The sequence below is a fragment of the Lathyrus oleraceus genome, chromosome 2, assembly GCF_024323335.1.
Source record: "Lathyrus oleraceus cultivar Zhongwan6 chromosome 2, CAAS_Psat_ZW6_1.0, whole genome shotgun sequence".
Lineage (NCBI taxonomy): Eukaryota > Viridiplantae > Streptophyta > Magnoliopsida > Fabales > Fabaceae > Lathyrus > Lathyrus oleraceus.
Window position 1 is genome coordinate 214,893,196 of NC_066580.1, and position 14,697 is coordinate 214,907,892.

General features: G+C 40.0%; 1 protein-coding gene across 1 annotated transcript; it reads left to right on the forward strand.

Moving 5' to 3' along the window:
* The first annotated feature begins 9,543 nt into the window (after positions 1 to 9,543).
* Positions 9,544 to 10,203, forward strand: LOC127122645 (uncharacterized). The gene is made up of 2 exons (XM_051052946.1): positions 9,544 to 9,675; positions 9,727 to 10,203. Exons 1-2 carry the CDS (start codon positions 9,544 to 9,546, stop codon positions 10,201 to 10,203), a joined length of 609 nt encoding a protein of 202 aa, XP_050908903.1.
* Positions 10,204 to 14,697: the final 4,494 nt, after the last annotated feature.

The following is a 14,697-nucleotide window of genomic DNA, read 5'->3' on the forward strand; positions in this document are numbered from 1 at the left end:
TCCTGGATTGAGAGTTATGACATGATCTTTGGAGTGTTACATTTTGCGCCATGCCCTGCTTTGTGCAACTTCTTGATTTTATTTTCTATGCTTGTTGAACTTGAATTGAGCTGGAGTTTTACATGTGATTACTTATGTATGTCTAGTTTGAGCATGATTTTTTATAGGAATTTTTGAATCCATTTCCTATTTGATTAGAACTTTCTCCCCTGTTTAGTCATTTGTTGACTTTTTGTGAGACATGTTTCCATTTGATTTGTGAAATTCTGGTCATTAATTGGATGGATTTGAAATTTGGCATGTGTATTTTAGACATCTTGAGGTACATCTTGGTTTTAGTCCCATCCATTTATCATGTTTTATTTATGTTTTATGATTGGTTGAAGTGAATGCATGTTTTGATGCCTTGTATTGACTTGTTTAAACTTGTCTGAACTTTTTGGATTTCATTGACCTACTTCCCTTAATCCAAATGAGCTGAAATTTGGTATGATTGACATGTTATAAATGCTGATTGATCATGAATGTTTTGAGGATTTATTGAAATGTTTTGGTATTGATTTGATTGTGATCATTCTGTTTGGTCCTTTGTGATTCCAAAATGTATAGTTTGACATGTTTTGTTCATAAAATGGATTTGGTGCATAGTTTTGATGTGAAACCAATTGGATTCTTTTCTTAATTGTTTAATCTTGGTTTTGATCAATTTCCACTTGCTGTTTTGAATTTTTCACCTCCTTTTGACCCTAGGCTTGTCCTAGTGGTCTTGTATCTCATGTTTGAGTTTGCTTTTCAGGTTAGGAAGCAAATGCTTTAAGGAGATTAATGCAAGTTGATTGAGTTTGGTTGATTGTTATGAACTAACTTGTTCTATTTTGTAGGATGCTTAGCTCACTTGCTTTGGGCTTGTGCTTGGCACATGTGATTGATTGTGTGTCTGTTGATTCTTATTTGCTTGTTTTGACTTTGTGGTTGGTATACTGACTGTATTTGATTGATTTCAGGTACATTAAGTTGCTAATAGTTCTTTGAGAACTAGCTATTGCTTTGCTTAAGCATTGAGGTAGACTCTCTTGTCTCCATGTAGTCTGGAAGACCTGGCCTGTTACTTGGCCAGGCACCTGTCTGAAGTCCTCCTTAAGAGGCGATGTTTGTGCTTGTTTACTTTTGTCCCCAAGCAGGTAAAGACCTCTATGAGGCAATTGGCGGATAAAAGAGATATGCAATCTATCTCCCGCTATTCTGTTGAGTCGTCCCTCTGCTCACACCACTGTGTTGATGCATTGAGGACAGTAACCCAAGATCCTTGTACAGTTGTACAGTTGAGTCATTGTCTTAAGTGTAGAAGGGTTCCCGCTTTCTGGACCCACACTTCATTGTCTGAAGCTCTCCCTGACCAGGGATAAGAGCTGTGAAGTCTAATCTTCACTCACCTTTCATCTAGCTTCACCTTGACTCTCAATGTCAAGGTTAAGAGCTAACCTCACCTTGATACAGAGGCTTGTTTGTCGAGGTTGATATGACCCCTCGACTAAAGCCTAGCCTTGATGTTTGAGCCCTTGTTGGTGTGTTTACTTCATGCTGTATGTGTTTGTGTGGTGTGATTGTATCCCCTAGGTTTGCTAGAATCCGCGTAGTCTCGTTTGCATGTCAATTAAGGTAGCACGGTTCCTTCGTATAGGACTTCCTTTCTTGCTTGAGCTTTCCTAAAACACAAACAAACATTATCCCCTCTTAAGGATACGTCAACTCCTTCTACTACAGGTGAGTAAGTCTCCAAAGGTCGAGCATCCGGTAGATTGTGTAGTGACGTTATCCATTTAAAAAACACAAACCAGCAGGAATAGTTTAGTCGAACTACGGCAACTCTGATTCTCATGTCCAGATGAGATACGTAGGCACGAGATGCGATGTCTTGTCGAGTTTGACTGACGACTAACACTAACTTCTTTTCTCTCGCCCTCGTTGCAATTGAGACCTTCCCCTTCTCTTGCCCTAGTTGCAATCGAGACCCTTCTTCTTCCTGTGTGTGTCAGGAGATGGATGTAAGCCCAGCGATTGGCATTCCGTATCCTCTTGTTGTGTGCTTAGAAGCTGATATAAGTCCAGCGATTGGCATTCGGGTTCCAGTGTGGGTGTGTTTGGTTCGGAAGCTGATGTAAGTCCAGCGATTGGCATTCGGGTTCCATGTTTGCCCGTGTTTGTGTGGTTTTGTCTCGCGTGTGTGAGCCGAGCTACGAATGCTCTGATTCTTCTTCGTCCAAGAAGATACGTATGCATAGGATGCGACATCCTAGCGAGCATGTTTTTTTCCTCCCAGTCCGAACTACTTAGACTCTGATGTCTATGCTTGATAGACTAAGTAGGCCCAGGATGCGATATCCTGCCGAGTCAGTCTTGTTTGTTTTCTTGTGTCTCTTTCAGCCTGTGTAGATGTTTGTGAGCAGTGTTTTAGCAACCATTTTCCTTTCTATTGTGCGTGGATCCCGTCGAGTACGACGGATGCGTAGGGGTGCTAATACCTTCCCTTCGCATAACCGACTCCCGATCTCATTCTCTTTGGTCGCGAGACCATGTTCTTTCCAGGTTTACTTCGAGCGTTTCCTTTCCCTCTTTTGGGATAAATAACGCACGGTGGCGGCTCTGTTGTTCTTGTTTCCCGCCGGTTTTTTCGCATAATGCGACACATCTTGATAGGCCAGCTCATGTATTTGCTGTCGAAGAAGTCAAAGATGAAAAGCCATGGTATTTTGATATCAAGTATTTTCTCCAAAGTCATATTTATCTGCCTGGGGTATCTTTGAAAGATGAGAAGACTTTGAGAAGATTAGCTGGAAACTTCTACCTAAATGGTGAATAGCTTTACAAGAGAAACTTCGATATGGTTTTGCTCATATGCGTGGATAGACATGAAGCAGACATGTTAATGAATGAAGTCTATGAAGGTTCCTTCGGTACTCATTCCAATGGACATTCTATGGCAAAGAAGATGCTGAGAGCAAGTTACTATTGGCTAAAAATGGAATCTGATTGTTGCAAGTTTGTGAAGAAATGCCATAAGTGTCAAATTTATGCAGATAAGATTCATTTTCCTCTGACACTGTTGAATGTCATCTCCTCTCCATGGCCCTTCTCCATGTGGGGAATTGATATGATTGGTAGGATTGAGCCCAAAGCTTCAAATGGACATCATTTTATTCTGGTGGCTATTTATTACTTCACAAAGTGGGTTGAAGTGGCGTCGTATGAAAATGTAACGAAGCAAGTTGTTGTGAGGTTTATTAAGAATCAGATTATATGCCACTATGGTGTGCCAAGTAAGATCATTACTGATAATGGATCGAACTTGAATAATAATATGGTGGAAGCTCTTTGCAAAGACTTTAAGATTATACATCATAATTCTTCTCCCTACAGACCCAAGATGAATGGGGTTGTTGAAGCTGCGAACAAGAACTTTAAGAAGATCATTCAGAAGATGGTTGTGACATATAAATATTGGCATGGGATGCTCCCATTTGCTTTGCATGGGTACTGTACTTCTGTCCGCACTTCAACAGGGGCGACCCCTTTCTCTCTTGTTTATGGTATCGAAGTTGTGCTCCTAGTAGAGGTTGAGATCACGTCACTGAGTGTGCTAATGGAAGCCAAGTTGATTGAAGCTAAATGGTTCCAGACCAGATATGATTAGTTGAATTTAATTGAAGAGAAGAGATTGACTGCCATGTGTCATGGTCAGTTTTATCAGTAAAGGATGAAGAAAGCTTTTGATAAGAAGGTCAAGCCTCGTGTGTTTAGAGAAGGTGACCTCGTGCTCAATAAGATTTTATCTTTCAAAACTGACGCTAGGGGAAAATGGACTCCTAATTATGAAGGCCCATATGTTGTTTAGAGAGCCTTTTCAAGTAGTGCTTTGATTCTTGCAACTATGGATGGTGAAGAGTTCACTCGTCTAGTGAATGCCGATGCAGTCAAGAAATACTTCGCCTAAAAAAAGAAAAGAACAACTCGCTAAGTTGAAAACCTAAAAGGGCGACTTAGGCAAAAATGAGCTTCTCGGTGGATTGAAAACCCGAAAGGGCGATGCAGGCAAAAGTTAGAGACATAAAACAAAAATTCATCCAGGTAGCTTGAGTACCCCACATTAGGGAAATCTAGGCAAAAGTTAGGGATTATGGAAAGTAACTGCATTCGGTTGGTCCTAATCATGGAGGTAGTTTTTGAGCAAGTCGTTTGGGTCTGATTCATCATTCTCAACTAAAGACAAGAGCACAATGGATATTGAAGTTGGTAGAGAGAGTAGTGATCATTGTATTCAATGTAGCCCATTTTCCATGTAAATTACCATTTTCAACTTTGTAAACATCTATGGAGTCCTGTCATTTACATACTACCATTCTATTAAATAAAGTTGAGCATTTCATCCAATTGTTTCTACTCTTATTTACTTCTGCTAAATAGAATTGAATTTTTATGATGATAATTTTGAAATAAATCAATGAATAAAAATTCTTTTTCTTAAAAATAATAAAAACAATCACTTTAGGAATAATCGATTTCAGCAAGGAATACCAACAGCAATCTGAGAACAGGTCAGTCTTAAAGTGTGAAGCCTTGTTGGTCTTCCCCAAGCAGTTGGTAACTATTTTCCTCCCGAACAGTTCGTCAATTATCTCCAGCTGAGTTGGTGGGTCACATCCCCAGTGGAATCGAGTTGATGATTGATCCCTTTGCAAGTCCATATTCCACAACTGCAGTACTCCTGTTGATATCCTCCAGTTTGTGACTTTGGAGATTTGAAACCTTTATTTAGTTTCCATTAGCAGTTCATCATATTCGGTTATCTTTTCCTTGGAATTGGTTTATTTCGCAATTTCCAAAGAGAAATTGATGGTTTTTTAGGAATGTGACGATCTTGATCATGGCATCCCCAACTATTTGCTTAGATCCCCATGCCGAGTTTTACCTCTTGTATTCCCTGACAGAGTTCATCTTCAGATATGAAGAGCCCTCGTTCCCTGCAATATTTGGTTTTGTCCCTTGCAGGGTTGTCTCCCATTTGATATGGCGTTGACCTAAAATTCCCTGTAAAGTTGACAATTAGGATCCTCAGCAGATCCTGTCTCTATCCTCGGCATGTTCGATTGAGATTATTTCAGCAAAGCTTTCTTCTCCTTGCAGAGTTTGCCATAATTGGTTGGAAGCATGTTCTCCATGATTCCCCAGCCATGGTGGGTTTGTTCAGAGCCATATGATTTATTTTTATCCTTATCATTTTCTCCAGTTGGTGTTCCCATCTTGTTGAGATTAGCCGAGTGTTGCAGCAATGATTCAAATCTTTGTTATTTGTATCCTTTGTGTTGTTTTCTAAACATAATCATAAATCATATACATGCACATTCATGCATAAAACACAGCATCAGATATTTCATTATGCATTTGATTTCGTTATTTTGATCCCCTGTTTTGGTGATATCATTACCTATACATATTTGGTGTGTATGTCCTCCTTCAATTGTAGAGTGTCAGCCCCTTAAACAGAAAGAGTTTAACCTTTCTAGTTTCCCCATTGAGTTATCTCCTCGTGAATGATTATTATTTCAGTTTCCTCCCCCAGTTAATTATTTGGATAGAACCATTCCCCTTGAGTTATATCCTCATTGGGTTGAGTCTTTGTTTGACCGTTTCTTTCTAGTTATTACCTAGATAGATATTTTGGTCCCTTGAGAGTCTATTACCCAGTAACTGGTAATATTCTTCTCAATTTTTTAGTACTTTACTTTTGCCCAATACCCGATAAAAGTAATATACTTCCTTTGTTTTCCCCAGCGGATTCATTTTCACGTTTTCCCAGGAAATATATCCTTGATATGTTCATCTTAACCGGTGACATATATTCTTCCTTTGTGGTTTTCTACCCAGTAAAAAGGTAGTTGTAATCCATACTTTTATTCCCCAGAGAGTTAATCCTTGATATGTTCATCTTAACCGATGACGGATTTTCTCCTCTTTGCGGCCTTCTGGCCAGTAACCGGTAGTTGTAAATCCTACTTTCCCCTTCAAGTTTATCCTTGATATGTTCATCCTAACCGGTGATGAATATTCGCTCTTTGGTATTCTATCCAATAACTGATAGATATAATTCCTATTTTCTCCCTGGCAGTCTATCCTTGATATGTTCATCCTAACAGATGACGAATATTCTTCCTTTGAGTCAATCGTTGATATGTTCACATTAACCGGTGACGGATATTCTCTCCTCTAGGTCTTCTCCCCAGTAACCGGTAGTTGTAAGTCCTATTTGAGCTTTTCCCCAACAGGTTATTCTTACCCAGTAACCGGTAACGAATACACCTCTTTTTCCTCAGCGAGTCATCCTTGATATGTTTACCAAAACCAGTAACGGATGTCCCTCTATCAGAGTATATTATGTTCCTACCCAGTAACCGATAATAGATAATCTCTGGTACTCCTGTGTTGAAGATTATTCTTCCCCAGTTGAGTTTGAGTGTGTATTTCCTCAGTGGAATTGTCTTTTTCCTGTTTGGTACGAGTATTTCAGCTTCGCTCTGATTTACTCGTTTCCCCTGTAGGATTTCCCTTATCCCCAACTGAGACCTTCCATTGATTTATTTTTATGGAAATTTCCCTCGTGTCTCCGGAAGTTTTTAAGTCGTAGCCTGGTAATCAGTCACCATTTATAGTAAGTTTTCATTACTGATCCGACGCAAAACAGAGACATTTGATACACTGTGCAAGCATTTAAGGTATAATTCGAATAGTTTTACTTCCGTTATTTTATTTACACATTCTTAATCTTTGTTATGTTTTACTTTGTTTATCTTGATTTTATGCTTGGGATAGCTGTGTTTTTGTCCGACTGATCCAGGTAGAAGAACCGGAAAACTCAGAACACGACAGTGCGAGAGACCGGCACGCAAAAGAGCAGCAAACCCCGGTGCAGGAGGCCTGACACGACCATCGTGTCACCTGACACGGGCCGTGTCAGGGCAAGGAAAGCAAAAGAAGAAAAACAGTAGCCAGACACGGCCACCCGTGTCAGCTGACACAGGCCGTGTCAGGCAGAAATCCCAACCGTGTTAGGCTTGCCATGGGCGTGTTAGGAGAAGCAATAGGCTGACACAGCCACCCGTTTCAGCTGACACGGCCACCCGTGTCAGCTGACACGGGCCGTGTCAGCCCAAGCCCAATATTTCCAATTTTCTCGGGCTTTTCATTCTTCGGGCTTTGTGGAGACATCTTTGGACTTGTCCAACTGCTGCTGGGAACTTTCAATATAAAAAGAGGTCTTCTGCCAAAGGAAAAATCATCTTGGAATACAGCAAACCACAGTATTGTGAAGCAATCAAGTATTACAGAGATCAAGGCATTTGGAGAGCTGAAGAGATTCATGAGCGGGAGCGATTGAAGTTCAAAGTCATCCAATTTCTTGTAATGTGTAATTTTTATCTTGAATTTGTTTTAAACAATATGAGTAGCTAAACACCCCAATGCTAGGGGGTGTCCCTGATTTAGAATTGTAATGAATTTGAGTTTATATTTGCATTTATAATATTTTATTTACGGTAACCTTTTGATGTGTTTATTGCTTTCTCTTTCGGACTAATTGAGATTGATCTATGGTTATCACTTAGGCTGGACCGTCAGTGATAAGGTTTTCATCAGGTTACTCTGTAGTAGATATCACCTAGGACTAGGGATACCCTGTATAAACCAGAGCATTCTTGATATTATACAGCTTAACTTCACCCTTATTGGCTATGGACATAAGAATTAGGGTAGATTGATTAAAGGTTTTCTCACCAAGGACTTGGGAGAAAATACCCTTGAGAACTGGTAGTAATTGATATTTATTGATGCAATAGTAACTCAGAGTTGTTACAAGGATAAATCATACACCTTCCCTGGCATTGTTCCTTTTTCTCTATAAACCCTTGTTTTCATATTTCTTTATTATTTTCTTTTTACACTCAAAAAACCAAATTAATACTTTTTGTTTAATTGAATGATAATTTAAACTCAATACTAACGTGCAGTCCTTGAGATCGACATTCGGGGAATTTCCTCATTATTACTATAACAGGCAAAATAATACACTTGTTATTTTCCCGATCAAGTTTTTGGCGTCGTTGTCGGGGACTGCCAAAAATATAGAGTTTAATTTTATTTCAATTAAAATTTTGTTGCTCTGCAATAAAATTATTTTTCTGTCATTTATATTTTACTAACCAGTGTATGCAAGGAAAACCCTCAGCTGAAATTCTTTTTGACGCAGAGATTGAGAGAACCCTTCACAGAAGACGCTGAGAACAAAGAGTGGATTCTACAAAAGAAAGTACCTCGGATCAACCAGAAGTCAAGGAACCAATGGCTGAAGTTCCTCCAATTCCACCTCCTCCACCTCCGGAAAGACTCCTAGGTGACTATGGAGGTGCAAACGCACCGGGTGGTCGATTGACCATAGTTAACCAATCAGTGAATGTGACAAATTTTCAACTGCATCCTAGCACGATCAATCAATTGGAAAGAAAATCTTTCACCGGAAAGGTTAATGAAGATGCCAACAAACACCTGCAGAGATTTCTGACCATGAGCACCACCTTGAAAATTGATGGTCACACTGATGAAGCAAAAAAATTAAGAATCTTCCCGTTCACTTTAGCTGAAGACGTGGAAGAATGGTTCTATTCTCTCCCTGCCGGTAGTATCACTTCCTCGGAGGAGATGGAAACTGCATTCTTAAATGAGTATTTTCCAGCATCAGTATTCCTGAGAAAAAGGTATGAAATTCTGAATTTCAAACAGAAGGATGGTGTATCATTGGGAGACACATACAAAAGATTCAAAAGGATCATAGTCGCGTGTCCCACTCATAATATGGATCAGACAGAACAAATGCAGATGTTCGTTAATGGGCTGAAAATTAAGACTAAACAGTTGATTGATACAGCAGCCGGTGGCTCAACAAATTTCTCAACAGCCACTGGTATCCAGAGGATTATTGAAGCAATAGCTGCTAATGAGCATCTAGAGCTATATGACAGGTGTACCAGTCAGCCAGTCCGTCTGGAAGACACTGTTGCTGCCGAAATAGACAAAAAGTTGAAATCTATAAATATAGGTACTCAACAGATAGCACAGGTTCAGCCAACTCAGGCGAGTACTTGTGAAATCTGTAATGGACCTCATCACACAGTCTATTGCTTTGCGACCCCCCAACAAATTGAAGAGATCAAATTCTTGAAGCAGAATAATCCCTACTCTAATACCTACAACCCAGGTTGGAAGAATCATCCAAACTTCTCTTGGAAAGATCAGAGAAGGAATGTTCCGCAACAAGGTACAGGGCAATATCAGACTCAGTATCAGCAACAACAACAACAACAACAACAACAGGCACCTAAAAAGGCTGAATGGGAGATTGCCATTGAAAAGTTAGCATCCCACAGTATACAGTTTCAAGAAGAAACAAGGACTAATCAGAAAAACACCACAGCCTCCATCAAAAATCTTGAAGTTCAGATGGGACAGATAGCACAGCAGTTAGCATCAAACTCTCAAGTCCCTGGAACCCTACCTAGTGATACGGTGACAAATCCGCGGGAACATAACACTGTTAACATTGTCACAACCCGAAGTGGAAAGTCAACCGAGGTAAATGATATAGAAAAAGATGGATTAATAGAGGTGGATTTAGAAATCAAGGAAACAAAAGTCCAAGATGAAGAAGCAATACCACCTCCTGTCCAGGATAAGGAAAAGGTTCCTAAACCCATAATCAAACTTCCTTACCCTCCACGACAGAAGAAGAAAAATCAACATGAGAAGAATTTCGAGAAGTTTCTCGAGATGTTAAAGAAACTCGAAATCAATATCCCTTTTTCTGAAGCATTAGAACAAATGCCAATATATGCCAAGTTCATGAAAGACATAATTTCTAAGAAGCGTTCCACTGATACTGAACCGATCATCCTGACTGAAACATGCAATGTCGTTCTCCAAGGCATGAAAATACCAGTGAAAAAGAAAGACAGGGGATTGGTTACTATTCCTTGCATTATAGGTGATCGAAAATTCAAGAAGGCTCTGATTGACTTAGGAGCGAGTGTAAGTTTGATGCCATTGTTCATCTATAAGAAATTAGGCATCGGTTTTGTTCAAGATACTCGAATGACCCTTTAGTTTGCGGATCGCTCTGTTAGGCGGCCCTACGGTATTGTGGAAGATGTTCTTGTAAAAATTGACAAGTTTGTCTTTCCAGTCGACTTCGTCATTTTGGAAACGCCGGAGGATGAGGAGATTCCTCTCATATTGGGAAGACCTTTCTTGGAAACAGGACGGTGTATGATAGATATTGAGGAAGGAACTATGACCCTCAAGGTCTATGATGAAGAGTTAAAGATAGATGTGAGGAATACCATGCAATACAAAGATGATGTCGGCACAAGCAACACTATAGAGATAATCGACCAAGTAATTGCTCAAGAAAATGACCAGCATAGACCCCGGTCACCTCTAAACCGGGTTTTAAGCTTGTCCATTTTTGAAAGTAATGAAGATGAAGAAGAATCTGAGGTGCTTGCTCTAGTGGAAAAACAACCTGAATGGATTAGATCTAGACCACACCGGTGGGAAGATCTAAGACCACCACCATCCGATGTCACTGAAGAACCCAAAAAAGGGGTGAATCTGAAGCAGTTGCCAATAAATCTGAAGTATGTATTTCTAGACACCAAAGAAAAATGTCCAGCCATCATTAATGCTAGTCTACAGAGTGTCCAAGAGGCAGAACTCATTCAAGTGCTAAAAAAATACAAGGGTGCAATCGGATGGGCAATTGAGGACTTGAAAGGTATAAGCCCTACTGTTTGCATGCACAAGATCTTAATGGAGGATGACCACAAACCGGTAGTGCAACCGCAACGAAGACTTAACCCAGCCATGAAAGAAGTGGTGCGCAAAGAGGTTGTAAAACTCTTGGATGCGGGCCTAATCTACCCTATCTCTGATAGTTCTTGGGTAAGTCCAGTCCACGTGGTACCCAAAAAAGAGGGCACAACGATAATAAAGAATGAAAAGAATGAGTTGAATCCAACCCGCACTGTTATAGGTTGGAGAGTGTGCATCGATTACAGAAGGCTAAATGTGGCAACAAGGAAGGATCACTTCCCGTTACCATTCATTGATCAAATGCTGGAACAATTAGCAGAACACGAGTACTATTGTTTCCTAGACGGTTATTTAGGGTACAACCAGATTGCGGTTGCCCCTGAAGACTAAGAGAAGACTGCATTCACATGCCCCTATGGTATTTTCGCTTATAAAAGAATGTCATTTGGCTTATGCAACGCACCGGCCACATTTCAAAGGTGTATGACTTATATTTTTGCTGACATGCTCGAAAAGCATATGGAAGTATTTATGGATGACTTCTCGGTGTTCGGTTCTTCATTTGATAACTGTTTGACTAACCTGTCACTTGTTTTAGAAAGATGCCAGCAAAAAAATTTGATCCTGAATTGGGAAAAATGTCACTTCATGGTTCGGGAAGGAATAGTATTGGGACACAAGATCTCCAACAAGGGTATCGAAGTGGATATAGCAAAAGTGGAGGTAATAGAAAACTTACCACCACCAGTAAATGAAAAAGGCATCCGAAGCTTCTTAGGACATACGGGTTTCTACCGCAGGTTCATAAAAGATTTCTCCAAGATTGCCAAACCATTGACTAGTCTGCTGGTAAAAGATACCCCGTTCTTATTTGACAAAGAATGCAGGAAAGCCTTCGAGACCTTGAAGAAGGAGTTGGTGTCAGCACCCATAGTTATTGCCCTAGATTGGTCTCTTCCTTTTGAGATAATGTGTGATGCAAGTGATAACACAGTGGGGGCGGTACTAGGGCAACGCAAGGAGAAGCTCTTGTTGGTGTAAGCCCTAGAGGCCAATATTTTTTGGTACTTGTATCGAATTATTTATTAATAATAAAAGGCATTTTCTTTATTATGGTTGATTAATAAAGTCCCTAGGATAGATAGTCCGTTTAATGTATTAAGTGTGACTTAATCATGAGAACACATTAAACATAAGGGCACTGTTCTTAAAGTATCTGTAGTCGAGCTTTAATGTGAAGTGGGATAACATTAAAGCATTAAGACTATTATGTTTGTAGACTGATGATCACATCTCATGGATCATGGATAAAGAGTTATCAAGTCTTAAACGTAGGTATGAATATTAGGAGTAATATTTATACCGGATTGACCCGCTATGAGAATACTATATAGAAAGTTATGCAAAGTGTCATAAGTTATTCTCATGGTGATAATAGTGTATACCACTCTTCGACCTGAAACCACTATGGATCCTAGATGTAGAGTTGAGTGCCTTATTACTGATCCAACGTCATCCGTAACTGGATGACCATAAAGACAGTTGATGAGTACTCCACGAAGCATGCTGAGGGACATGAGTGTCCTAGATGGAATTTGCCAATCCTGCTTAACAGGATAAATGTCTATGGGCCCAATATTGAACTGGACAAGGGTGACACGGTCTATACCTTATGTTCAATATAGACATAAGGGCAAAGGGGTAATTATACACATAATTATTATCACAGGAGGTTTTGTCAGATCACATGACATTTTCGTGACTTGGGTAGCAGTGATGTGTTGCTAGATACCGCTCACTGTTTATTATGTTAAATGCGTGATTTAATATAATTGCCAACGCCGCGAAAACCTATAGGGTCACACACAAAGGACGGATTGATGAGAGATAGAATAATTAAGGAACACCGTAAGGTACGGTGCACTTAAGTGGGAGACGAAATATGGTAAGGTACCAAATACTTAAGTGATTTTGGCATATTATGAGATATGGTCCAAAATGCACTTAAGTGGGCTTTTTGGCTTGAAGCCCACACAAGTGGTTCTATAAATAGAACCCCTTGGGTAGAAGCATTGTAACTCAATTCCACTCAGACAGAAATTCAAGTAGAGACTTGGAATTTTGTTTCCCTCTTTCTCTCACTCAAAGCCTTCATTCATAACAGCTAGCACTGCGATTGAAGGAATCCGTTCGTGTGGACTGAGTAGAGACGTTGTCATCGTTCAACGTTCGTGATCGCCCCGTGGATCTGTATCAAAGGTTTTGATCATTATCAGAGATCTGCACCAAAGGTTTGAATCGCCACAAGAGGTAACGATTCTATCACTGATCATGCCCATTCGTAAGGATCACTAAATGGAGAAAATTTTAAATTCCGCTGCGCCTTGGATGGCAATTCTCCTTCAGCTCTTGCATGTGATCTACTATGCAAGCCATGTACTCAACCCTGCTCAAATGAACTATGCAACCACAGAAAAAGAACTCATGGCGGTGGTATACGCTTTTGACAAATTCAGATCCTATCTGCTGGGATCAAAGGTAATTGTATATACTGACCATGCTGCTTTGAAATATCTTTTTGCAAAACACGAATCCAAGCCGAGGCTGCTGCGATGGATCCTCCTACTACAGGAATTCGATTTGGAAATCAGAGATAAAAAGGGTAGTGAAAACACTGTTGCTGATCACTTGGCTCAGATGACTCCGATTCAAGAAACTGAAGAAACACACCCCATCAGAGATGAGTTCACGGACGAACGCATTCTAGTCGTTACACATATCCCATGGTTCGCCGATTACGCGAACTTTATGGTAGGTGGACTGATACCTTATGACTTTGACTCTAACAGACGAAAAAAGCTTTTGCATGATTGCAGGTTCTATGTATGGGACGATCCATTCCTTTACAAAAAGGGATTAGATGGTCTAGTTAGGAGATGTGTTCCAGAGGAAGAGCAGAGGGACATTTTAAAAACCTGTCATAACTCCGAATATGGAGGACATTTCAGCGGAGACAGAACCGCATCCAAAGTCCTCCAATCTGGATTGTACTGGCCCACAATGTTCAAAGATGCCCAATCAGTGGTAAAAGAGTGCGACCGATGTCAAAGAACAGGAAACATATCTAAAAGAAATCAGAATGTTAGAAGTCGAACTGTTCGATGTGTGGGGGATAGATTTTATGGGACCCTTCCCACCTTCCTTCGGAAAGTAGTACATTCTAGTTGCGGTTGACTATGTGTCTAAATGGGTGGAAGCAGTTGCACTGCCCACGAATGATGCAAAGGTGGTGATCAACTTCCTCAAGAATTGTATCTTCGCACGGTTTGGGGTACCAAGAGCACTTATTTTTGTTCTCTGCGTCTTCTGCGAAGGGCTCTCTCGATCTCTGCGTCAAAAAGAATTTCAGCTGAGGGTTTTCCTCGCATACACTGGTTAGTAAAATATAAATGACAGAAAAATAATTTTATTGCAGAGCAACAAAATTTTAATTGAGATAAAATTAAACTCTATATTTTTTGCAGTCCCCAGCAACGGCGCCAAAAACTTGATCGGGAAAATAGCAAGTGTACTATTTTGCCTGTTATAGTAATAATGGGGAAATTTCCCGAATGTCGATCTCAAGGACTGCACGTTAGTATTGAGTTTAAATTATCATTCAATTAAACCAAAAGTATTAATTTGGGTTTTTGAGTGTAAAAAGAAAATAATAAAGAAATATGAAAGTAAGGGTTTATATAGAAAAAGAAACAATGCCAGGGAAGGTGTATGATTTATCCCTGTAAC

Excerpts from the sequence above, each read along its gene's own strand:
- LOC127122645 (XM_051052946.1), top strand. The coding sequence starts at position 9,544 with ATGGGACAGATAGCACAGCAGTTAGCATCAAACTCTCAAGTCCCTGGA. Across the intron at positions 9,676-9,726 it reads GAAGTGGAAAGTCAACCGAG|GAAACAAAAGTCCAAGATGA; the intron begins GTAAATGATATA and ends TTAGAAATCAAG.